This window comes from Urocitellus parryii, chromosome 4, assembly GCF_045843805.1.
Source record: "Urocitellus parryii isolate mUroPar1 chromosome 4, mUroPar1.hap1, whole genome shotgun sequence".
Lineage (NCBI taxonomy): Eukaryota > Metazoa > Chordata > Mammalia > Rodentia > Sciuridae > Urocitellus > Urocitellus parryii.
This window is the reverse complement of record NC_135534.1, coordinates 8,155,805-8,181,314: the sequence shown is the minus strand read 5'-3', so window position 1 is coordinate 8,181,314 and position 25,510 is coordinate 8,155,805. Positions and strand designations below refer to the sequence as shown.

Below are 25,510 nucleotides of genomic sequence, written 5' to 3'. Positions count from 1 at the left end.
TGTCACTGTCTCACTAAAGCTCACCATGACATGGGTTTTATGATTCCCATTTACACAGGCTTATAGAGGCCAGGTAACTTGCACAGACAGACTAGAACCCAGGTTGTCTGACTCCAGCCTGGGCTCCTATCAGATCCTAGAATTCCATACCCAGCCTCCAACCCCATTACCAACCAGATGGTGGCAGCCCAGCCCCTTCTCTGTATCCGGGGAAGACCAGTTTCCAGGATCCATGTCCTGCCTAGGCATAGAAACTCGAATTAAAAGTACCTGAGTGGGCAGAGGGGTGCCCAGGGAAGCCTCCAAGGCTGCCCTCTACTGTTAGAGTCTGTAAACAAGTCAGGATGGCACCTGGCATTTTGCCAGAGGGAGTGGTTTGTGAAGTAAGGCCAAGGAGCCATTAAGTGTGGAGATTCCTTATTGGTTGACTGCTGTATCTAGTTTATGTTAATTAGATAAGCTGTGTGGAATGTACATATACCCCTCCGGTCCTACAATAAACGGCTCCCACTCCTGCTGTATCAATGTGCACAAGTTGCCCATCACCCCCCGCTCCCCCCGGGTTATTTTGCTACAGCTGGACTGCGGCACTCTACCACCTGCAGTAACTGTGCTCTTGAGGCCTCTGGCTGCCAGCTGGGTTTCACAAAAGGACACAGCCACATACCGAGGATTCCCTTCCTAGGCTGCCTTTCTGCTCAGCCATGGCCAGGCCACTACAAGTCTTCCTGCTGGCTGGCCTTGGGACACTGCAGCTCCTAGGAGGGGTCCCTTCACACTGCATGTGCCTTTGTACACCCTCCCTTCAAGACTAAACTCTCACCCTGTTGGAGTATCACCACATTTCTAAAAACAGATAGTCTTTATCTACAAGATGCCCCTCTTCCTCTATCTCCCATCCCCCATTTTACAACCTCTCCCCCCAAGGACAAACCCAGGCCAGCAGCTTACAAAGTTGCCTTTATTGGTTTCCTGCTGCCTCAGAGCATCAGGTCCATCCCTCCCAGGGATGTGGCATTTGAGGAGATAAATACTTATTTTGCCCCCCACGCTTTAGTGGGAGGAGGTTTAATAAAAATAGTAATATAATAATAATGACTATGATCAATAATAAAATGCCCCCTAGGTTCCCCTAATACACAGTTGGTTGAAGCTTCGAGAAAAAGGACCCCTCTTTCTGGGAAGGGCCAAAGTATGCCTGGAAACGGCCCAGTGGCCCCCAACGGGTGTCCATCTCCCACGAGAAGCCTTATAAATACCCTCCCCATCCCGTCCCTTCCTTGGAATTATCTCCCCCACCCCCGGGCGGATTAGCTGACAGTGTCCATCTTGCTCCCAGTACCACCAAGCCCTTCCCAGAGAAGAGCCCCAGGGTCTGGTTCTCCCCCTCAGCTCCCTCTCCCCTCCTCTTCTTCTTGGTTCCTCCTTTATCCTTCCACTCTCCTCTGGATGCCCTCTCTCACCTTCCAATCCTTATTGTCTCTTCTTCCACTTCCTCTCCCCCTCTGGCCTCTCACCTTCTTCACCTACATCCTGCCTCCTCCTTTTTCTACTCTTTTCTCTGAATCAGAGCCTGTCTGTCCCATCCTGCCCTGAGCAGAGACCTTGACATGCCCCATCTTCGTCTCAGCTGGTGGCCAGTGTCTACACAAGACCCCTGACCTGCTCCCAGAGACCTCGTCCCTCTCCATTCTCCTCACCCTGACTCTTAAAAGCACCCCAGGACTTGCCACTGGAAGGAAGGGCTTTGGCACTGTCACCCTGGGGCACCAGGGCCTTTCTATTCCCAGTGGCCAGCATAGGCTGGGGATGGGAGCCAAGGGGAAAGGCAGGATGAGGGTAGGGAGTCAGGATCCTGAGCCCTGGGAACCCAGGCAAGCCTCCTGGGCACTGCCTGCCCAGGCCCTCCCTGAGTCCAATTTCCATGTGTCCGGGACCAGCCGGAGTATGGCGTTCCTCAAGCTCTTTGCTCCCTCACATCCTTCTGTCTTGGGGTTGGGGTGGGCCCTGCAGAGTGCATCAAGGGAAGCTCTCTGACTCAGCAGCTGGTGGGAGGCTCCGGGGCCGCTCTGAGACCTAGAGGGAGAAAAGAAGCAGGGAGGAAGGGGCAGGGAAGATTGTCCTCAGCAGGCCAGTGCCTCCCAGAGGCCTCCCTAGGACCCATCACAGGGCCTTGGCAGAAGTTAGATGTGCAGTGTAGCAGGGATGGGAGTAACTGAGTCACTGGAAGAACCTGGAGAACTCCTACTCAACCCTGAGGGAACCCAAAGTCCATCATTCATTCACTCCAATCGGCACCCAGTCAACAAACTGGCTTTACTCTGGGCAGAAGAACTTTGAAACCTGACTCCTACCAGCAAGGAGCCCACAGTCCACTAAAGAGCCTAGGTACCCAGAAGAAAACCAGAGCGAGGCAGGATACACAAGGAAAGGGGTGATGGGGTGGCAGTGACCACCTAACCAAGTGGCCAGGAAAACTTCCTCTCCCTTCCAGGATCAGTGGGCAGCCTGGGTGGCCTGGGTGTTAATCAGGTTGAAGACATAGAAGGACATTCAAAGGAGGAGGGACTGTAGGGGCAAGAGCTTGAAAGTACAGAAGAACAAGGTAAGTCTGGGGTTCTGAGTGGCCCTGTGTGACGAGACAGAGAGAGAGAGAGAGAGAGAGAGAGAGAGAGAGAGAGAGAGAGTGTGAGTGTGTGTGTGTGTGTTTGTGTGTGTTGGGAGACAGATGGAGAGGTGGCTGGAAGGTGAAAGAAACTGTCTTCCCTGCTTCTACACATTAAATTGCTCCTTCCTGACCTCTCTCCCAAACCAAAGGCTGGGTCTGAAGAATCCCAGGGACTGGCGCTGGAGTTCAGTGGTATTATACTTGCCTAGCTGTGCATTCTGTCCCCAGCCCCAGATTGCCACCACTGACAAAAAAAAAAAAAAGAGACCCGAGGACTCTCCCGGGGCACTTCCAATTCCAGGTAACGTCACCTCATACCGATCTCACAGTATTACCTCATTTTATAGGTGAGGCAAGCCTAGGGAGATTGGGCTCCACTGGGGCACGCAGCTAGAACAGTCAGAGCGGTCTAGGCCCACCTGCCTCCAGGGGCCGAGGCAGACAAGATTCTGCCTGTCTTAGGGTTGAGGGCAGGGAAGGGCTCAGCTTGTCCTCTGGCCTCACAACATGGGTGCAGGGCTCAGAGGAAAACAGAATGCTTGACCTTTGGATAGGGGAGGGAAAAGCCCTCCCACTGGCTCACCTGTATCTGGGATGCTGCAGGACTCAGGGATCCCTGGGGGCAAGACACTGATTCGCTGGACAGAGAAGTCCAAGGTTTCCTCTTCACTGCTCCAGGAGCAGGATTGGGGAAGAGAACAAAAGTGCCTAGGTCGGATTTGCGGGGTCCGAAGGGTTGGAGATTTGGGTGTGGAGTACGGGAAGCTGCGGGGCTGCCCTTACTGGGGTCTGTGTCTCCAGGGAGGCCGTCACTGCCCATGGACGCAGGGCGCCGCGACGCCTCGGAGAAGCTGTGGGGCCGCTGCGGGCCGGAGCTGCGGGCACCTCGGCCCTTCTCTTCCGGAGCCTGTTAAGGGACAGTGCAGAGGCTGGCAGCGGGAAGCACAACAGACGGGATGAACACCCGGCTCCAGGCCAGGTATCAGAGGGATGAGTCACTGGCCTCAGCAGTCAGGTAATCAGAGGCCTGTGATTGGCTCGCGCTCACCCGAGAGCCCGGTGATTGGCTTGGCCCCACTAGGGAGGCTTGTGATTGGCTCCGGAGGACTTACTCGAGGCAGGTCCCGGGCGCTGTGCCTCCCGTCAGTAGGGCCCACGTGCACCAGGTGGTTGAAGTTGGTGGGCGGTGAGATAAGCTTGGAGCGCACAAAAGGGTCCTTCAGCATCTCCCTACGGGCAGAGGGGGCGTAAGGCGCAGGGCTGACAAGCTCATGCTCGCTCCGCCCCCAATGGTGGAAGGCTCCGCCCAGCAGCGGCCCTGCATCGCGCATGCGCACCTGCGCTGCTGCTGCCGATGCTCCGGCGAAACACGGAAGAAGAAGCGGCGCTTACTCTTTGTGCGGAACAGCTGGCGCCGGCTGTTGTCGGTGAGGTCGGGGATGTCGAACTCGTCCTTCTCTGAGAGAGAAGCAGAGAGCTGGGGGTGGGCGTGCTCACAAGCCTGCAGGGCTCTGGTCAGCTGCACTCGGGGTCACCCCCCCACACTTGTTCACCTGTGGACCCCCACGCTCCCTCACCTGCCAGCCGGTTCCTGAGGTAGGTCAGGCGGATCTTCTCGGTGCCATACAGGAAGAGGGAGCCCTCTGGGTTCAGGGGCCGCACCTGAGGCAGTAGGTGCCAGGGTCAGGCCGTGCCCCCAGCCCCACCACGTGCAGCCCCAGGGGTCTGGGCAGGCCTTCACCTTCTTGAGCGGCACCGTCTGGACCCATTCTGCTCTCCTCACGTCGAACACGTCAATGGCGTTCTCACTGAACACTGTCAGATAGGGGGCTGTGTAACCTGCAGGAGGGAAACTGCCTGTACTGTGCAGCCCCAGGCAAGCCAGGAACTTCTCTGAGCTGGATCCCGCCTCCATTCCAGGGGAAGACCCTGTGCCCTGCCACAGCACAGGGACTTCCAAGCCCCACTGCAAAGGTCCTTCCCTGAAGACGCAGGCTGCTCCGCCCTCTCCCTAAGGAGTGAGGTAACCAGGGAGCTCTCCCTACATGCCCCCTCGGCGCCCTTAAGTCTCCCAACAACTCCCAGCAGGTACCACATCACCCCCAACCTGCGGAGGGACTGGAAACCCCAGAGGCATGTAATGGCCAAGGTCACCAGGCTGAAGAGGAGAGCTGGGATTTGGCCCCAGGCAGTTTGGGCCTAACACCTACAATGCTGAATGTCTGCTGCACCCAACCTAGGCCCCACCCCAGAATGGCCTTTGGTCGTGATGGAAGCTCTGTCCCTCTAATCTAGCCCTTATCCTGTCACTCCAAGGACGCCCCAGACCACCTCAGTGCACATTGCTCCTGACATCCATAGCCCCTAGGATGTGCTTGCCTGGGCTGGGTGCTGGATGTGGAGGAAGAAACCAGTCCCAACCTATTCTGCAGGCTCCCAGTGCACCAAACCAGTTGAGAAGTAGGAGAAAGGAGCCCAGAAAAGAGGTGGGGGAGCAAAGAGAAGCGGAGGACAGTGACAGGAGAGGGCATGACAGGGAGCCGGAAGGCAATAATGATGATGACAGCAGTCATGGAGTGCCTGTTAGCTCCAGGTCCTGAGGTGCCATTGGGGCTTGACTTAAGAGCTGACCAGGAGCTGGGTGCAGTGGTACATGCCTATAATCCCAGCAACTTGAAGGTTGAGGCAGGAGAATATAGAGTTCAAAACCAGCCTCAGCAACGGCGAGTCGCTAAACAGCTCAGTGAGACCATGTCTCTAAATAAAATACAAAATAGGGCTGGTATGTGGCTCAGTGGTTAAGGGGCCCTGAGTTCAATCCTCAGTACCAAACAAACAGTTGGCCATGGCTGGGCACTGTGGCTCACACCCCTAATCCTAGTATTTTGGGAGTTTGAGGCAGGAAGATCAAGAGTTCAAAGCCAGCTTCAGCAACAGGGAGGCACTAAGCAGCTCAGTGAGACCCTGTCTCTAAATAAAATACAAAAAAGGGCTGGGGATGTGGCCCAGTGGTTGAGTGCCCTTGAGTTCAATCCCTGGTACTCCCTCCCTCCCCCCCCCCCCAAAAAAAAAGAGTTAGCCAGGTACAAGTGGAAGAGGGCAGCACAGCACAGGGAGGGAAAAAGGAGAAATGAAGGACAGAAGAGGAAAATCCCAGGTACAACACCCAGGCAGAACAGGACATGCCAGGCTCTGGCTGCAGTGCCAAGCTCAGGAGGTTGGGCAGAACCCTGTCTTCCTCAATACAGTGCAGTGCCCAGCCCCATCCAGCCAGGCCCTCTACTGGCCTTACCCCAGCCTGTGGGTGCTGCTGGCCACAGTAACTCGTGACTGCGTGACTTGCGGCCAGTGCCGTCCACGTAGACTCCAGCAGTGGTGAAGAGCAGCAAGAGCTCATTAAGGCTGAGCTCCACAGCACCCAGGGCCTCACCCAGGCCTCCACGGGATGGTGGCAGCTCCTCTGGCACCAAGCCAGCCCCCAGCACCAAGGGTGCAGCCTCGTTGAGCAGCGGGTAGAGGGCGAAGGTACCCGCGGCACCCACACACAGCCGATCACCCAGTAGCCCCAAGCTCTGCACAGATGCAGGTGCCTGAAACTCCCGGATGCGATGCTGCCAGGGCCCTGGTCCCGGGCCCAGCTGGTAGCAGAGCACCTGGCGCTTGATAGCTACGCAGAGTACTGGAGTGCGGGCCTGCAGGATGCGCCCGGCTGTCAGCACCTGGCAGCCTCGGGACTCGGGGATCTTGGCACCTGTTGCATCAGTGCTTTCCAGCTCCGAGAGGGCAAAGAGGCGCACGCTAGGGCCACGGCCACACAGCACAACCAGCAGGCCTGCAGAGGGGCTGACAGCCAGCTGCTGCACCCGGCGGCACTCCCCCACCTGGAAGATGTCTGGGGAGTGGGGAAAAAAGCAGGTGGGTGAGAAGCAACCCAGTCCCCATCCTCCTCCACACTCAGGGGCTGGCTCCATCCACCAACCCTGGCCCAACCCTTCATGTACCATTGCTGTGCAGATGGATCACATAAAGCCCCTCCTCTGTGCCCAAGGCCAGCCGCTCCTGGTCTGGGAGGGGAAGAGGGTCAAGGGTCAGAGGGCCAAACCAGATTGGGGAGTCAGGGCATTCGCTTGCCTTGCTGAGTCTCTTGTTTCTTGAGGTGATGGGGGCGGGAATCCTGTTCACTGTCCCCTCAGTGGGCAGGTCACTCCCACAGTCTGGGCTGACTTAAAGGGGAAAGGCCTCCATGGCAGGGGTCAGGGTGAGAGCCCACCATCTTGAACTGTGAGATTCTGGGTACATCATGTCACCTTTTGGAACCTCCTTTTCCCCTTACATAAACTAAAGACCTGTAAACAGGTGCTGTGCAGAGGAGATGAAGTAGTGCGGGACAAGCACCAAGCACAACCCCTTGCCAAGGAACAACCTCAGTCTCTGGCTCCACAGTCTCTCCTGTGGCTTCTACCCTAAGTGACTTGCATGGCTCTAGCTGGCTCAGGACCTTGGCTGCTGGGGAAGCCAAAGATCTCTGCTTCACACCTGCTGAGGCCAGGCTCCCAGCTAAACCCAAGTGAATCTGGCAGCTCCACACTGGAGACATTGCAAGGCTTCAGGTGGTTCTGTGGCTCTTCCATGGTCACCCATCAGCTGGCAGGACAACCAGGACTGGGACCCTCGTTTATCTTTTCCTCCCAGTAGTGGGGATGGAAGCCAGTGGTGGTCCTACTGAGCTACATCCCAGTCATTTTTATTTTAAGACACAGTCTTGCTAAGTTGCCCAGGCTGGCTTTGAACTTGTTATTATTATTATTTTTTTTTTTTTGCAGGGGGTGGGAGGGATACTGTACTGGGTATTGAACCCAGGGGTATTTTACTACTGATTTATATGACCAGCCTTTTTAATTTTTTTTTTAATATAGTCTTGCTAAGTTCCTGAGGGTCTTGCTAAATTGCTGAGACTGGCCTTGAATTCGAGATCCTCCTGAGTCACTGTGATTACAGGAGTGCACCACCATTCCTGGCTCATTTGACAATTTCTAAAGCCTTTGCTCCTCCAATCACTTGAGATTCTTTTAGTAAAAGCCGAAACTGAGGCACAGAGAAATGGAGTGGCAAGAAGCCAGGTCCCCTGGCCCCTGGCTCTTCACATATCTGTGCCCACAGGCAGACTGAGAGTGTGTGTGTGCAGGGTGGAATCTGCAGCTCTTAGAAAGGGCACTGACAGTGGCCTTAATGACAATCTGGGCCAGCCCCTCCCTGCAGGCCTGGACTTTCTCCCCAACCTGCTTAGAGTTCCCTCAGCAAGAGGCTCACCGATGACAGCGGCGCAGAATGTGTGGGGCAGGAGTGGCAGCCCGTTGTCGTAGGCCTCCTTGAGTGTGTACACAGGCCGGGGCCTTGGCCGTGTGTCCAGCAGCAGCCGCTGCAGCTCACCCAGCACCTGCAGCCAGCGCTCCCGCTCCCCCTCGCTCTCAGCCAGTAGCAGCACGGTGCAGGTGGTCGGTGGCACTGTTAGCTGGGAGGCTGTCACCTGTGGGTGGGAACCCAGGCCACGGGGCTGCAGGACAAGACCCAACCTGCCCTCCTCCCTCCACTCCTTCACCAGCCAAGGACTGTGCGCTTGCTGGGTCCAGTGCTAAGCACAGGACAGCAGAGGATAAGCCAGACAGTACGGTCAGGCAGGCACTCAGCTGGCCCCAGGGCCACAGGGGGAAGGACAGGCATTGTGCAAATACAAAGTAGGGCCCTACCCAGGCCCAGGGGACAAGCAGCTAACCAGGATTTGGTCAACATGGTGAGCTCAGGCCTGGGGCTGGCAAGTCTGCATAGGGGAAGAGAATATGAAGAACCAAAGAGGGGGCATGCATGAGCACAAGGCACTTTGGGAACTGGAGAGGTGTGGCTGGAGCAGAGAGGTGACAGGATAGAGGGTTGGGGAGGTCTGTGGGGTCAGATCCATGGGGACAAAGGCCCCAGCCTCAGAGCCCCCTGAGGGCAATGGGAAGCTATACAAGGGCCCTAAGCAAGGCAGGACAAGGCCAGGTTCCCGCAAGGCAGCCCAGGAGCCTGTGTAGCCATTCACAAGGAGACAAACTGGACTGACCAAGGGGGCAGCTATGGCCAGAGTGGGGACGGCAAGGTGGACAGTGGTTGAATCCACCCTGCCCTAAGTACTCACCCTAAAGATGCGTGGCAGGTCCCTGGATTGGGCATGGATAACATCTGGGGCCAGGACCGGAGTGGCTGAGAACTGGGGATCCCTGGGAGGGGCATGGAGCAGGTCAGAGATTGCACTGTCCCTGGCTGCCCACCTCACCCAGTAGTCACTTACCCTGTCCCACTGCCCGGCACCTACCTTAGGTCCAAGGCCTGCAGGAGGGCCCCACTGGCAGGGCTGACCCTCGGATCAGGTGCATCAAACAGCAGCAGGCGTGAGTCACTGAGGGCAGCATATACCCGCTGCCAGCCCCGCCGGACGCCCGAGGGCCGCGGCACCTTTGGGAAGTAAGCATGGGAGGGCTGCGCGTGTCCTCAGCCCCTGTGCCCATCTTCCCTCTCCCCCAAGCCCCAGCTCACCGACAGGAAGCCCTCATAGGCAGTGCCCGTGCCTGTCTCAGGGTGCACTCCCAGGGCTGTGCGGAGGAGTTCAGGGGGCACAGGGCAGGATGGGGCCTGGGGGGCGCAGGTTGAATGACAGAAGTAGCCACAGGCTGCAGGGGAAGCAGAGGAATAGGATGGTGTGAGGCTGGGTGGTGACAGCCCAGACCCAGGATTTGGGCCTTCCTAGCCCCTGTTCCCTTGAGGCCACAGTGGCACCTCAACTACCACCAACTGCCCATCAAATGAGAAAAGAAAAACTTGAGTGGTGGGAAATTTGACCAGGAAGCACCAATGACCCTTGTTGGAGACAAAGAGCCTGGGGGTATCAGGGCCGCATCCCTCGGGCCTGGGGCCTAGCAGGGGAAATGGGTGAGTATGGAGTATGGGGTTCTCACCATCACAGGCCAGGCCCTGGCGGCCCAGGCCCAGCATCAGTGAGGTGCAGCGGAGACACTTGGTAGGGGACGAGAAGTTCCGGAGACGCAGTGCATGTGAGCCAGGCTGCAGAGGAGGGACACACCATCACCCATGCCTGCCACGCCCAGGGCTGGCTCTATAACCATCTGAGGCGTCAGGCAGGCAGACAAGGATTAACAGTGTCACAGTGCCCACTCTGAGGCCCAGTGGGACTATGGGAGTGCATTTGGCTACTGCCGCCACCACAAGCGCGATCTGCCTGTGGTGATGTCTGTGAAGAGTCCCAACATGTGCATGGAGAGTGGCAGAATGGATTGGAGTCCCCATCCCACTTTGCCCCTCAAAGCACTGACCTTGGCAGGAGGAACTTCTGCAGGGGCAGTGGTGGCAGCAGGTGCTCTGGGGAACACAGCCTGCAGGAGGGACCTGAGTAGGTGAGACAGGCACGGGGCAGGGACATGGCCCAGCCCCCACTTATGGAATCCCCCCGTCCTCACCCCCATGCGCAGGCTGCGGCGGCCCTCCGGCTTCAGCTCTGGCTCCGCCCCAGGCCTTGGGGCCTCTCCTGAGATGCCAGTGTCCTTGGCTGAGTCCTTCTGGGGATGGGAGAGGGAAGGACAATAGTCACGGCCTCTGCCTCTCCCTAGGACTCCTGCTCAGCCAGTCCCTCTACCTGGTTCTCACCTCTGCGTTCCAGAAGGACAGGAAGGGGATGAGGGAGTTTGAGGGCTTGGTATCTGCAAATAGAGAGCATGGGTCACTGGAGGTGGGATTCCTGGCCTGAGGAAACAGAGGCAGCAATGCGGGAATCTCAACTCCCAGCTTGGTCAGCAGGGAAGTGACCACGGGCCAGGAGGGAGGGGAGACGGCACACAGCAGGTGCTCAGTAAGTACTGGGTAACAGATGCTGGGCGTAGTTGCTGAGTGTGGGCAGACTTTTCTCTCCACAGCCCAGCCAGGCTGTCATGGGAGCCTCCTAGTGACCATAAGGTCAGGGTGGGGGACTGGCTCCCAGGCAGATGTGCTGTGGCCACTCACCACCTGGCCCGCGGGCCCGCAGCTCCTCCCGCAGGGCAGCCAGCTCCTGCTGCAGGGCTCCGCTCTGCTTCTCAGCCTCCTGCAGGCGTCTGGGGGAAAGCGGGGAAAAGGCTTACCCCAGGCCTCCACGTGGGGCCCGGCCCCCAAACCTTCCTGCCACTGGCCTCACTTCTCAGACTGCAGCTGGGCCTCCTGCACCTGTGTCAGCTGCTCCTGCAGATTCTGCTTGGCACGGATCTCAGCCTCCAGCGCTGACTGCAGCTCCAGCCGGGCAGAGGCCTCCATCTTTTGTAGCCGGCGCGCCTTCCACTGGTGGTCCTGGTGGCCACAGGGCAGCCTATAAGATGCCCTCTGGGCTTGGCTGCCTTAGAACTCCCTCTCACCAGACCACATGCTGCCTGTGCCACTTAGTCAGGTCCAAAGCCCTGGTTCTGCCACTCCCACCCCCACAGTGCAAATCTGGGGCTCACCAGAGGCCGGGTAGGGAGCGTTTGGGTGCCCACATTCCGCAAGGATTCCAGCTCTTCAGCCATCTTGGTGGCCAGGGCCTGCAGGTAGCCTCTAGAGACCTTCTCATCATTCACCCTGATTGGGAAGGGCTCAAGGTCATGGCCTGGGCCCTCAGCCCACCTGGGACCCACCCGGCCTTGGTACCTACCAGCTGAGGATGTCTGCAATTTGGGCCTCCCAGTTGCTCTCGGTCTCCCGCCGCTCTCCCTCCAGCCGCTGCTTGCTCTGCAGCTCCTGTTCCAGCTCTTCTGCCAGCTGGTGCCAGGTGGAAGATGGCCTCAGTCCTCAGGAGGCCTAGCAGCCCTGGCTCTCTGCCAGCTCCCTAACCCTTGCCAGTCTCCTGACAGATGTCCCCACCACCCTGAAGCCCATCTTCGTTCACCCTTCTCACTTGCTACAGCGTGCCCACCAGCCGCGTCGCTGGCAGCTCTGCCCACCTACCCAACCAACGCTCGCCCTGTCCTGCCTGTCAGTCGCCCAGTCCTCTCTGTCCACCCTGCTCACCCGCTCCTGCTCCCGGCTCAGTCGCTGGTTCTCCTCCTGCAGCCGGCACAGGGCCTCGTCCTTCTCTCCAGGCCTGGCGAGGAAAAGGCAGAGGTGGTGGTGACACCCAGCGAGGCCCCGGCCAGCCCTTCCCACCGTCCCTGCTGCCTGCTCACCCACGGCTGCGGGCCTGTTTCAGCTGTTCCTGCAAGGCTGCCACCTCCTTCCTTAGCTGGGCCTCCTGAGGTCCACCTTCAGGCAGGCCTGTGCCGTTGGTCTCAGAGGCTGCGTGGACAGTCTTGAGGATGTGGAGGAGGGGTCAGGTAAGGCGGGCCCAAGCGGCCATGGCCCACTCCACCACAGGACAGGGGCTTGGTCAGGGACCCTGGTGGGAGTGCCTCTGGCCAGGGGTTGAAACCTCACTACCTTGGCTGGGGAAGACCTCTTCTCAAGACTTCGCTCCCATTGTCCCTGGAGCTGTCCCACCTCCTGGCGCAGGGTAGCCACCTGGCCTTCCAGCTGTGAGGGGGTGCAATCAGGCCAATGCTGGCCTTGCCACCCAAATCCCTCTACCCCAACTTGACAGATTCCCAGGCTCTGCCAGGCACAGTGGGCTGGAGGAGGAAGTGGGTTCCCAGACACCCTTCCCCACCATGGTGCCCTGGCTCAGCTCCCACCAGCCACATGTGGGACACAGAGGCATATGGTATTCCCAGCTCCTTGAACCAGGCTCTGCAGGCTTCCTCCTGAGCACAGGCACAGGGCCCATTGCTGTTCCCTCCTGCTCCCGTCACCCACCTCCCTTTGGGCATCCCAGGCTTCCTGTAGCTGGGAGCTCAAGGCTTGGATCCGGCTGGCTGAGGCCGCCTCTCTCTCCTGGGCCTCCTGCAGCTGCTGCAGCAACTCCTCCTGCCGGTCCTGGACTCTGCGCAGCTCCTGACCCTGCACCTGCAGTCCTGCCTGAGCCTCGGTCAGCTCCTAGGGAGCGAGGGATGGGGAGCACGAGGTCAAGTCAGGGCACAGACCTCTGTAGTATGAGCCCAGGACACTCACCCCCCTCACTTGGCTCTCACCTGCTGGAGCCGATCTTTCTCCTGCCACAGATCACCGTCTTGGCTTAGGCTACCAGCAGGAGCCCCATCCATCTGGGACAAGTGGGCCTTGCTGTCTCTTAGCATCTCTGCAGGAACAGTCACTGACACCCGCATGTACTGACCTCCCCAGCCTCAGGGTACTCCACCACAGGATCTCGCGGAACCTTCCCCGCAGCCCAGGGGGTGGGTCTCCCAGGCATATTTTCCACACAGAGGCTCAGAGCCTCTCCTCCAAGACCATATGGCATGGGCAGAGCAGGTGCAGGATGGGGATACAGGGAGGACTCGGCCTGTGCTGGGAAGGGGGAGCAATACCTGCCAGCCTCCCCTGCAGAGTTTGCACTTCTGTCCGCAGCCGCGCCAGCTCCTGGTGGTCTGAGCGGCCGTGCAGGGTCTCTGGCAGGGAGGGCCCACAGTGAGCAGCTCGTCCTGCAGCAGCAGCCCCCGGGGCTGGAACCCTCAGCCTGACCCAGCTGCCCCTTACCTTGGTGCTTCCAGCCCAGCTCCACCTTCTCCTGCTCCAAACGGCAGGACTTCTCCAGGGCAGCCCCAGGTTCAGATTTGCTCTCAGAAGCGGAACTAGAGGAGGACAGGGCAACTCGTACCAGAAACTTCACCCCCAAAGCCTCCTCCATCCTCCTGCTTCCATTCATCCTAGAAATACCCACTGAATGCCAGCTCCATTCCCAGGACTGGGCTCTGTGCCAGCGAGAGAGAGAGAGATCAATCCAGGCTTTCAGGAGACCCTGGGCCATCCTGGCCCTCACAAGCAGGGTGACCTGGACAGTCATTTATCTGAGCCTCAGTTTTCACACGGCAAAATGGAGGCCCAGGTAAGATGGGCCCACTGGCCCCACACCCAGCACACAGTGGGTCTTCAGCACGTATTGCTCAAAGCACTCCTCCCATCTCACAGCACTTTACACTGGGCCCTCGCTTTAGTCTTGGGCCAGCCCCAGAAATGGACATCCTCCCATTCATTTTACAGAGGTACAAATTGATGCTCAGAAGAAGCAGGAGCCCTCCAAACTGCAAGTCTCTCCTCTGAGTCCGATGTTTTCCAAGCCTGCCATGTAGGGCATCATGAAGGCCACATGCTGGCATGTGGCTGCAGGATATGGGCATGGCTTTGCCTGGACCCTAAGGATGTGAGGCTCACTGCCACATGCTGGTTCTGGGAAATCATTCCAGCCCTTTCTCAGGCTCTTGAACAATGCCCCCAGCTTCCCAGCAGGTGTGTGATGATAGACTCACCGGCTGGAGGTATAGGTGAAGCCCACGAACGGCAGGTGGTGGCCTGAGAAGGCCCCATGGGAGGGTGGTGGCAGGGTACCCTGCAAGAGAGGGAAGGAGAATCAGAACCAGCAGGCACAACTCCAGGCTGACGCTCAAGAACCAGGAGACCCCAGAAACGGGCATGTCAACCTCTTCCTGCTCAGACACGAACCCAGGGGGACAAAACCAATCACATCTCCCATAAGTCCTTGAGGCTGTGGTGTTCAGGGGCTGCCGGGAGTTCTCTTCTGGTTAACAGGAAGACCCAGCTTTCATGTGGTACATCCACCTCAGTGCAGGAGAGCCAACCAGGTGAACCCTAACTCTCATGAGCCCCCAAAGGCCTCACCCAGGCCAGCAACTGTTTAGGGAACCTCTGGGGAGTCTCACAGCCCTCATAGGGCAGGGCAGCCCCCTCCTGCAGTGGCATGTGCCACTCACTGGATGGTTGAGAGTGTCGTCATCCACATCAAAGTTGGAGGTGTCCATAGGCCCTCGAAGCTCAGGGATATAGGGGGCAGTGCTGTTCGCCAGGCGCTCCCAGTCCACGCCTTGGAAGAAGGGGTGGTTCCGGAAGTCATCCAGCCCGCCACGACCCAGCCGCTCCTCCTGGCGGCACAGCAGCCGGCGGATCAGGTCTTGGGCACTGGCTGGCACATCAGGCACATCTGAGGGGAACTGCAGGTGGTCCTGTGGGCCAGAGCAGGCGCCAGGCAGGTCAGGCCAGGGGCCCACCTTGGCCTGCAGCTGTTCCACTGTCTCCCCAGAATCCCAGGGTCCAGTGGCCAGACCTCATGGTTCATGATCTTGCCATAGGTTTCCACCAGGGATTCAGCATAGAAAGGTGTTTCCCCGAAGAGCAGCTCGTAGGCGCAGACTCCCAGGGACCACCAGTCGCACTGCGGGCCGTAGTGGCCCTTGCCCTCCTCCATGGCCTGCAGGATCTCAGGGGAGATGTAGTCTGGTGTCCCTACTGCCACCGATGAATCCACCTGTGGGTGTTGGTGTCAGATGCTATGAGGATACTTCCAGCTTGGCTGGGCCTGCTAGGCCCTCACCCGGGCCTGGGGCCACACTCCCCAGAGGCAGGCTGCCCTGGTGCCCCCTGTTCCCCTGAGAATTTGACCCCTCCAGTTCCCACTCTGGGCGTGGTCCTTACCATGCCACTGTTGTTGAGACGCAGGCAGGAGCCGAAGTCAGCCAGGCGGATGTGCCCGTTCATGTCCAGAAGGACATTGTCTGGCTTGACATCCCTGGAGGGGGACAGGGAGAGGGAGGGATGGCTCCATGTGGATGCCCATTTAAGGCATGTGTCCAGGTGCCACCTGCTCTACCCACGTGTGTTCCCGAGGGCACTCATGGGCCTAGTGTGTGCGTGCATGCAAGAAGAGAGAAGGCTGGTGGCCAGGAGGAAGATGGTGGTTACCTTGGGGAAAAGTCCCACAAGAATGGCCCTGGGACAAGCTGCAGGGGATGCAGGGCTACCTGCAGACCTGACCACCCCTTGCAGACCTCAGCTCTACCACCCGCTAGCTGGGTCATCTTGAACTGAGGGCTTGCCTGTGCTTAGCTATGGCATCTTTCACTGTGAAAGGGACACACTGCATCCTCACCTCAGAGGGCCTTTTGGAAGGAGGAGTCAAGAGAAACTTACAAAGTACCCTGCACAGTGCTGGGTACATGGCAATGCCATACCCCAGCAGTCACCAGGGACTGGCTGGGCAGCGGGGGCCTTGAGGGCCTTACCTGTGGACATAGCCCAGCTGGTGCAGCGAGTGGATGGCCAGCACCATCTCAGCCAGGTAGAACTGAGCAAGCTCAGGGGGAAGGCGGTCCTCAAAGCGGCTCAGCAGCGTGAGGAGGTCCCCGCCGGCGTAGTAGTCCATCACCAGGTACTGCCCAAAGTGCAGGGAGAATCAGAATAGGGGGAGCGGCCCCCTGGGGCACTGGGAAGGCAGGGCCTGGCCTCCAGAGAGCTCAGGGGTGGCCAGCTCCCAGCCAGACTCAGCAGGAGGCTCTAGGTCAGGAACTGGTGAGAAGAGGCTGCCTCCTGGTCTGAGTGGGACCCAGAGCCCTGGCCCCCAAGGGGCTTCTCCTTGTCCCCAGGCAAGATCTGCCCCCACTCCCAAGTGTCCTACCAGGTACTCCTCATCCTGGAAGGCATAGTGCAGAGCAGTCACCCAGCGGCTGTCCCCCTTCACCAGAACGTCCCGCTCCTCCCGGAAACAGGCGGTCTGTAACAGGTTTTGGGGAGCAGAGAGCAGTTAGGATCAGAGCCTAGGAAAGACCCTTATCAGTTTGGGGGATGGTGAAGGACTCATAAGCCTCGGGGCTGAGATTGAGGGTACAGCTCTGCTCTGCCCCAGGCTGACCTTGGATGAGCCAAACCCATGCTTTAAGGCTCTGGGCCTCTGTTACCTACAGAAAGTGGGAACAACTCTGCCCACTCTTCAGAAAGGTTTACTGTGCCAGGCTAGGTAGCCCACGCCTGCTATCCCAGCAACTCAGGAGGCTGAGGCAGGAGGATGGCAAGTACAAGGCCAGCCTCAGCAACTTGGCAAGGCCCTGAGCAACTTGGTGAGACCCTGTCTCAAAATAAAAAGGGCTGGGGATGTGACTCAGGCTTATTGTGAGGAAGGGACAAGAGATGGGTGGCTGTCGAGGATGGAATCCTTTGTCGGCTCGGCAGCCAGGTCCTGCACTGCCCCTTCCCCTGAGTGCCTCGCGGGTCTTGCTGGCAGCACACGCTTCCTCTGCCCACCTGTAGGTTTCCCGAGACCAGAGCCCACACTGACCTCGGCCCTCTTCAGCATCTCCCATTTGTGCAGCATTTTCATGGCAAAAATCTGCCCACTGTCCCTCTGCCTCACCACAGCAACCTGAGGACACAGGGAGAAGTGGGATCAGCCAGGTCAGGTGCAGATCCCCTGTCCCCTCCCACCCACCCCAGGCCCTTTGCTCACCTCCCCAAAGGCCCCTCGGCCGATCACCTTCAGGATCTCAAAGTCATCTCGCTGTAGACGGAGTTCTTTCACCTTGGTTACAAAGGGACTGGCTGAGGGGACAGAGCAGGTAGCTCAGTGAGCTGTGAGAGGGCCAGCTTCCTCTCTCACCTTGGGAAAGCCAGGAGGTGCCACTCCCATGAGGCCAGGGCAGGGAGGACCTTCCCAGGGACAGCCAAGGGGCTGATAAGACCTGGAGCCCGTGCAGCATTGGCCAGGAAGCTGCAGGGGAAGGTCCTGGCTCAGCAGACTCCACCTGGCCCCCACCTCCCTGACTCCAGGCAGCCTCCATCCCTGACAGGACATGTAATCCTCCCAGCCTGGGGCCTGACCCTGGTCGGCCAGGTCACCCTGGGGAGGATGAGGACACCATTCCCACCCCCGGCTCACAGTTCTTGGCCCCTAACAGGGTCAGCCAGGGGCCTGTATTGGGAAACTGGACAAGTGACATTCCTTGTCCCCAGAGAGGCTTCTCTACCATTCAGGAACTGTGAGCCAGGGTCTAGGGTCCCCGTAGGGGAGAAGTACTTGGCTGAGGTGAGGTGGGGCAGCCTGGAGGGCAGGGAGGGTTCTGTGAGGTTATGGGAGGACTGTCTGTGTTCCCCAGTGGGGCTCCCTGGTCTGGAGACAGACACACCAGTCGTCTCAGGTGCTCACAAGACTCAAAAACAGGTCCACAAACCCCTCTCTGGCACCTGAGGGTCCCCTCCAGGCTGACCAGCCCTGCTGCTCTGAGTCCTCTCTCTCTCTCTGGATGGGGCTTGTGGCTGGCCAAGAGCCTCCCCCTGTGTCACAGTCTCTGATAGCTCCAAGAGGGACATCTCCAGTCACTCCCAGGCCCTCTCCAGGCCACAGGCCCGGGGCCAGGGGGATTGGGTCTTTGGAACAGAGGGAGGGAAGCAGGAGCAACCAGTCAGGATTGGGGGCAGCTGCGGTCTGGCGCCCTGCCTCAGTTTCCCTCTGCCAGGAGGTGAACTCCCTGCCAGCTGGGCGGGCCTGTGGGTGGGACGGAGAGCTGCTCCACAGGTTTATCAGGCAGAACCCCCGCAGTGGGGGTGGTGTGGAAACCTCATTACAGAAATTAATTGTCTCTTTCCCAGGTCTGTGCATGGAGCTAGGGAGGAGCCGCCACAGGCCTCCAAGGGGGAACGGAGGCCAGGGCAGTTCCCCACCAGCCAGATGGGCCAAGGCTTGGGGTCCAGAACCGGGAGGACCCACACCCCCAGGACAGGAGGCTCAGTGCCCCAGCCTTGCCACAGGGGATGGGGGCTCTGGGCAGGAGCAGGAGCAAGTTAGGGCAGGAGAGGAGTGAGTCACGCCCTTGGAGTTACCTCGGGAGATGTCAACAGACAGGCCCCCACGCTAGGGTCCTAGGCAGAGATGCCAGGCGCAGGTTAGGGAGGAGCACACGCGTGTGTGCAAACACACACACGTGGGTGTGGGCATTATGGGGGAGGGGTGCGTGATGACAACACAGTCAGAAACACTAGCATAATACTCGCGAGTCCTGGGTAGACCAGCAGGCAACAGGGGCAGGGCCCTGACTGCCCCCACCCCAGATGCAAGGAGCAAGTCCAGGTGGCAGGCCTCTGACAGTACCAGGTGGAACCTTGAGCCTGTCCACAGCTCAGGAGCGCCAGGAACGCTAGTCACCCACTGGGCAAACACCCCACCTCACCCCACCCTCCAGGCTGGGTCCCCATGTCCTGGCCAGGTGTGACCAGGGAACCCTCAGGCTGGCGCCAGTGCCCACGCTGGGTTCAGGGTCACCCCCTTGCCAGCCACTCCCAGTGATTCAGATGAGTCAACCAGGAAAGGGCGCAGACCCACCTCCAGCCAGGTCCCCCTCTCCAGCCCTCAGGAACAGCCCTCAGGAAGCACATCGCACATAGGGGGAGTCCAGGCTGGGTGGACTGTGTGCAGGGTGTGGGGTGTCTGCCAATATGAGCACCTACAGGTCTGTGAACGTGTAGGACAGTCAGAGGGATCCAGGTGTTCCACGGCACGGCAGGCAGGGCTCCCTGGGTCCCTTCATGAGCAGCATGTGTCCCAATGTGCGGGTGAGGAATGAGGGAGACTGAGAAAGCCTGTGTGTCTGTGTGACACGCACAGGGGTCCTGGCTGGGGCAGGAATCTTGTACATAAGGTTGAGGAGAGTGTGTATTAGGTACATACGTCTGCGGTCTACACCTGGGGACAAGTTTGTGTGTGACTGTGTTAAGTACGTGTTGTGTATTTGCTGAGGTCTGGGAGTGGGAACCAGCGTGTGTGAGTGACGTTGAGGTGTGCAGGTGAGTCAGTTGGTCAGCCCTGGGGTCCGGGGACACGTGTTAGAGCCAAGTGCGGGGATGGGGAGAGTCTTCAAGGGGAGTCTCTAGGGTGTGCGGTACTGCGGGAGGGCATGAGGAGGTGGAATACGCGGGGGGTCCCAGCGCGGTGTCCCTAGGGCAGCTCGTCCACCCTCCACCCGGTGCCGCCCAGGCTACTCACCCCAGCTCAGGAACTGCGCCACATTGCGCTCCCGACGCAGGGGGGCGCTGCTGAGCTCGTGGTGCAGCCCCAGCAGCAGATCCAGGAGGCCGTCGAGCCCCGGGCCGCCTCCGGCCTCACCCCGCGCCAGCTGCTCCAGCGCGCGTAGCCTCTGCTCCATGGCCGCGGCCGGAGCCCCGTGCCCGGACTAGAGCCAGGCCGTCGGCATGCCCGCCTGTCGGTGGATCGATCCGTCCGTGCGTCCGTCGGTCCGCGCGGCCTCCCCCCACCCTCCCGCCCTCCCCGCTGTCACCTTCCTCCGCCGCCGCCCGCGCACCCTCACCTGGGCGCCGCGCCCCGCCCTCCTCCCCGCCCCCCGACGGACGGGCAGGTGCGCGCCGGCCAATGGGAGCTGCGGCTGAAGGCGAAGGTGGGAGGGTGGAGGCGCGCGGGGCGGGGCCAACTCCCGGCCAGGAAGTGTGGGGGGGGGGCGGACCGTGAAAAGCAACTCCTGAGCCGGGCGGGGAGGGGGTCCGCTGGGGTCGAAACGACCGCCGTACCCCTGCGCGGCCCCAGACGCAGCCCTACCTGCTCCCTCGCCCGGCCCTAACCTAGATGGTGCCTGCCCAGGTCACTACAACTTCCTCGCGCCCTGGGCAGCGGCCGCCTCCCCTTTGGCCCAGGGAGAGGGGCTGGGGACGGCCGCGGCCCCGGAGCCGGATGGGAGTTGTAGTTCGCTCTCTCCCGGGTTTGCCCGCTGCGCTGGGCAGCACTCCCTCACCCCACCCCAAATTTCTGATCATACTTTTTTTTTTTTTTTAATCGTGAGAAGTGACATGAGAGGGAGATCGGATAGGTTTGGTCACACCCATTTGGCAGATGAGCACACTGAGGCTTGGGAGGAGGAAGGTGAATGAGGGTCGAGCGTGAGGGGACTCCGAAGCTGGACCCCAGTGTGGCCTGACCTGGCACGTCCACCACAGGCTTGCTGAGCAGGCCGGCGGCCCGACTTGGAATGTGGAGGGCAGGAAAGGTCCGAGCCGTCTGGAGCAGGCCCCGGCGGCGGGAAGGGGCCCACTCTGTCAATGCTGTTTCTCACTTCTGCCCAGCTGTGACCAGCTGGCCTGGACCCGAAGCCGTGGGGAGGGCATTTTAGTCACTTTAGGCAAACTTTCTTTCATTAGAAGACCTGTTTGATAGTTTCCTTCACCTTTCAGACGAGGGAGCTCCTTGGGATGGGACAGGGTGGGTTTCCCCGTGTTGGGGGAGGGACGCTCTGTCATGTCTGCCAAACGGAGCTGGACACCTCTGGCTGCAGGCTGGGTCTTCTCGACACAGCGGGTGTTTCATGTGATCTTCGCGGACATGATGCCTTGGGGCCTCCTAGGGCTCACAATGTGTGAAATGGAAGAAAAATTGGGGTGCTTCTCGAATTCGTCAGGTTGGGAAGAGGAGCCAGGATTCAAACTCAAATCTGGGGATCTTCATCACTGCATCTGGGTCTCCTGGAAGGGTAGGGACGGAGTTTGGACGGTTTGATTGAGGCCTTCTGGCTCCCGCCTAAGGGATTTGGAGCCTTCCTTCGGGACCAGCTCGGGTGGGGCGCAGAGAAGGTAAGAGGGGGCCACATGGGGGCGCCAGAGACCAGGGGAGGGGCAGGCGCTCTGCGGGAATCAAGTTCTCAGCCAGAGTTAGGGGGCAGGTAAGGGGTCCTGGGCAGTAAGACGGAGTTCTCTGCTACCCGTACTCCACCGCAGACTGGACATCCTAATTCCCCATCCCAACACAGCCCAGCGGTGGGTATTCAAGGGCCAACTGGCCCGGCCTCCAGGTCCTGGCTTCTTCCCTGTGTAACTCTGGGTTCCTCCCTTAACCTCTCTGAATGCTGAATTCTCAGAAAAACCCGTGCCCCACACTACCAGGGGAGCTGAGTCCTGGGGCCTAGCTGTGTGGGGCAGGACTGGAACCGGCACTAGGTACTCCCTGCCTCTCGGGCACTTTCAGGTATTTGATTTCTTTTTGGTTGTGTTCTTCTTGTCACAGTATTTTGCAAGCCTGTTTCCTTACCTGTAAAAGGGGTTGCAGTTGCCTGCTCACCCTTCGAAGTGCTGGTGCCGAAGATCCTGAAAGGCTCACTCTGCCTGCCCGGTCCAGCCCCAACAGGCGGCCAGGCCTCCTTGGCCCTCACAGTCAGAAACAGTGCCTGGACATGACCTCACTTTGTCCCAGCAGCTCTGTTCTCTGATCCTTTGTGAGCCAGGCCCCCAGGGCCACAGAGGTCTGGCCTTGCTCCCCGCAGAGCCCTGCATGCCAGGAGGCCCATGGCCAGCTCAGAAGGGGTCAGTGAATGAATGAGTCCCTCCACCCCAGAACCTGGCCCACAGCCGGTCTGAGCCGTCAGGCCACTGTCTTTCTTTTCCCTCTTCCCAAAGTGTCCTCATTCAAATGCCTCCTTCATGGCCACTGTTTCCCAGAGGCTGAGGACAGTAGGAGACGTCTGCTGCCCGGCAGCCCTCACCTACCTCCTAAGCCCCTTTGGTATGGAGGTGCTGGCACCAGCCCTCCCCCAGCCTTCAGGCAGAGGTCATGATGATAACACCTTGCATTCTTAGGTGCTTCTTAGCATTTCAAAGTGACTTCAGATCTCTTATCTCCACAAGAGCCCAGCCAGGAGAGTTCTGATTACACTCCTTCACAGATTAGCGCCAGTGCCAGCCCTGGGCTCTTGCCCTCAGTCCACACCCTGCCCGCGTGCCTGGGTTCCCTGCTTAGGTCAGTGCCTGGCAGTAGACGGGTACTGTATGGTGCCCAAGTGCTGGGGCCAGGGGACAGGGAAAGGCCAGACCAAGTGGACTTTGCATAGGCTTCTGCAAACAGCCTTCGATGGAGAAAAGAGATCGATTCAGCAATCCAGGCCCAGCAGAAAGAGAAGTTTCTGAAAAGGGGAGAAGCCCAGAGAAGGCTGCTCACCGCAGGGAGAGGCTCCGAGAGCCCAGGAGAAATGAGCAGGGACCCCAGGTCTTCTGAGCCCCAAACCTGGCCCTCTGGAGCTGGAAGGAGGCTCAGACACAATGCAGCCTCCAGGGTCTGCCACCTCCAAAGTTCACATTGCAGTCTTTATGAGGCTGGTTCTGCGGGGCTCCCTCTCCCAAGATTCAGATTCAGTTGTTTTTTTTTTTTTTTTTTTTTTAAGATAGAGAAGAGAGAAAGAGAAAGAGAATTTTTAAATATTTATTTTTCAGTGGATACAACATCTTTATTTGTATGTGGTGCTGAGGATCGAACCCAGCGCCCCGCGCATGCCAGGCCAGCGCGCTACTGTTTGAGCCACATCCCCAGCCCAGAGAGAGATTCCGTTTTATTGGGGGGCTGAGGAAGAGTCCCCCAGCCTGGTCTCTGAAGCTGCTGAAAGCTGCTGCCCTGCTCTGAGCCACAGGAAGTATGGTGCCCACTCCTACCTGAGGGGAGCAGGGAGCAGCAGCTGGCCGCAGGGTCCTGCAGCCCTGCGCACTGGGGCCCAGGTATGTGGTCTTGGGCAAGTCCTGTCCCTGCTGTTTGGACACATTTGTGTATAATGGAGAACCGCACCTGCTCAGACGTGAGGGGCTAATGAGGCCCATGTATGGCGACCACTGGCTCCTCCCATGTCTCTCTAGGAGAGCCGGGATTTGGAGTGGGGAGCTCCGTGCACCTGCTTTTGCTGCTTAGGCACCTCGTTCTGGTTTGAAGGTGTGTGTTGGGGGGTTGGGGGGCTGATGGAGCTGGCTAGGTTGAGCGGCCACTAGTCCCCACCCCAGTCCTTGGCAGCCCCCATCCCACCAACCCCAGGCACTCCAGGGGTGTGTCCTTTGAAATGTCCAAAGCTCCAAATGGGTGGACATATGGTGGCTTTGTCATCCTGGGTTTTCTTCCAAAAACCTTCCCCTGGCTGCTTTAGCACGCCATAGGGGCTCCCACGCTCTCCCAGCTGCAGCCCCATGTGGTTTTGCAATTAATGGTCCCTCTGGGTGCACAGGAAGCCCAGCCCTGAGCCCCCTTGGCCACCACCCCTCTGGCCCCTGGGCGCCACCAAGTCTGAGCTGCTTCAGGGAAGGGTGGGACCCCTTGTTTTGTTCCGAGGGTTGGGTGGGGCACTGCGCTCCCCAGACTCCACCCTCCCTCCTCCCCTATAACTGCCCCAGGTGTTCAGCAGCGGAGGCCACTGAAGGTAGACATCCTGGGGACTCTGCCTCCATGAGCATTTGGAGTCTGAGGAAACAGGCTCAGGAGGCAAAAGCCCTGGCCCGGCCCCAGAGTGACACAGCTGGGATTCAAATACAGGCTGTCACCCAGGCTGCCCTCTAAGTGCTGCTTGGCTTTTTAAGATTTTTGTTATTAGGTTTTAATTTTTGGTAGTGCTGGGCATGAACCCCAGAGTTCCATGCATGCTAGGGAAGTGCTCTGCCACCGTGCCCCAGCCCTAGCCCTGGCAGTGACTTCAAACACAGCAGGTATGGTGGCTGGGTGTCGTCTCACCAGCTGGACAAGTCCTATGACCAGAATAATTGAGATAAAAACAGGGCCCAGGGGTGGATTTGTAGTTTTTTGGGGTTTTAAGGAGAAGAAACGTTTGTTCTGAATGAAATTGTAGAAGGAAACTCACCAGACCAAACAGCCACTGTGGAGGGCAGTGGTAAAGCCCTTGGCCCCTGGGTCCTGGGCACTGAGGCGCTGCATGGGTAGGACAGTGGGGTGGTGACAGATTGTTGCAAAGGTCTCTTACTCTAGGGCTCAGGAAGTGAGAGCTTCCTTTGCCCCAGCACAGCCTCCCAGGAGGGTCTTCCCACCAGGATCCTGGCTGCGAAGGAACCTGGAAGGAGTCGAGGGATGGGGGCTGGGTCACCAGAAGGGTGGCCACACCCTGATCCACATCCACTGGCCCTTCCTCAACTCCCCTCTCAGTCTAAAGAGAACCTCAATATATGCAACCCGACCCAGGCCTGGGAGCTCTGGGGCAGCCGTGGGGTGGGGCAGACGCTATCTCTGTCCTTCCTTCAAGGCTCAGCTCACTTCTTGGCAGCCTCTGGGAGTTCACTGCAGTGGGGGGGCGGGTGTGTGCCGAGAGTGGACATTGGACGTGCTGCAGAGCCCCGTGGATACAGTGGCCCAATGGAAGAGGGCAGGCCTGGCCATTCCCCAACTACATTCCAGGAGAGCTCTTGGGGTCTGTTTTCTTTGACTCTTGACAGCTTAGTCCACTTCCAAGCCCTTCCTGGGTGGGAGAGGGGGACCACGGCATTTCATCTGGGCTCTGGAGCCTGAGATAGCACAGTCAGGAGTGGGCAGGTGGGAGCTTTTTTGTACTGGGAATTGAACCCAGGGGGGCACTTTACCATGGAGTTGCCCCCTCAGTCCTATTTATTTATTTAGGGTACTAAGGATTTAACTCATGAGTGTTTTACCACTGAGCTATACCCCCCAGCTTTTCAAATTATTATTTGGGTACTGGGGATTGAACCCAGGGGTGCTTAACCACAGGGCCACATCCCCTGCCCTTTTTATGTTTTATTTTGAGACAGGGGCTCACTGAGTGCTTAGGGCCTATCAAGTTGCTGAGGCTGGCCTTTAACTCGCGAGCCTCCTGCCTCAGCCTCTGTAAAAGGAACTTTCAATGGGAAACAGTAAAAAACAGCGTGGAGCTGGAGAGAACTGTCTGAACCTGCTGTCGAAGCTGAATGTCTTGGGCTCTTCTGCTGTGAAGGGGGATTCTGAAGGTTTAGGAGAACCTAGGTCATGGAGAACCTACACAGGAGGTGACTGAGTGACGTGGGAGGTCTAGCAAGCCTGGGGCACTTTGACTCAGAGCTGGGACAGATGGGGTATAGCGGCTGGGCCCCAGACACATCCTCAACCCTCCAGATAAACACCTGTTTACTCTGTCCGGGGCCATGTTCACCTGGAGCAGTCTCCCCAGCTGC

General features: G+C 58.9%; 1 protein-coding gene across 1 annotated transcript; it reads right to left on the bottom strand.

Annotated features, from left to right (window-relative positions):
* Positions 1–949: 949 nt before the first annotated feature.
* Cdc42bpg (CDC42 binding protein kinase gamma) lies at positions 950–19,734 on the bottom strand. The gene is made up of 37 exons (XM_026396456.2): positions 19,575–19,734; positions 17,046–17,137; positions 16,878–16,961; positions 16,221–16,316; positions 15,829–15,977; positions 15,242–15,335; positions 14,874–15,074; positions 14,524–14,772; positions 14,062–14,141; positions 13,292–13,386; positions 13,123–13,203; positions 12,787–12,893; positions 12,512–12,691; positions 12,140–12,232; positions 11,890–12,011; positions 11,735–11,807; positions 11,379–11,485; positions 11,191–11,305; positions 10,890–11,038; positions 10,721–10,809; positions 10,367–10,419; positions 10,180–10,278; positions 10,036–10,095; positions 9,661–9,766; positions 9,242–9,375; positions 9,021–9,160; positions 8,844–8,925; positions 7,979–8,195; positions 6,670–6,732; positions 5,961–6,560; positions 4,410–4,507; positions 4,246–4,330; positions 4,006–4,126; positions 3,781–3,898; positions 3,452–3,575; positions 3,252–3,337; positions 950–2,076 (listed from the first exon to the last, which is right to left on the bottom strand). The coding sequence occupies exons 1-37, from the start codon at positions 19,732–19,734 to the stop codon at positions 2,020–2,022; spliced, it is 4,659 nt and encodes a 1,552-aa protein (XP_026252241.2). The 3' UTR covers positions 950–2,019.
* Positions 19,735–25,510: the final 5,776 nt, after the last annotated feature.

Bases quoted from the DNA above. Each gene is read 5' to 3' on its own strand.
- Cdc42bpg (XM_026396456.2), bottom strand. From the start codon at position 19,734: ATGGAGCAGAGGCTACGCGCGCTGGAGCAGCTGGCGCGGGGTGAGGCC. The intron at 10,810-10,889 runs GTGAGGCCAGTG...GCTTTCCCCCAG, and splicing joins GCCCAGCTGCAGTCTGAGAA to ACGCCTGCAGGAGGCTGAGA. The intron at 10,279-10,366 runs GTGAGAACCAGG...TCCCATCCCCAG, and splicing joins TGTCCTTCTGGAACGCAGAG to AAGGACTCAGCCAAGGACAC.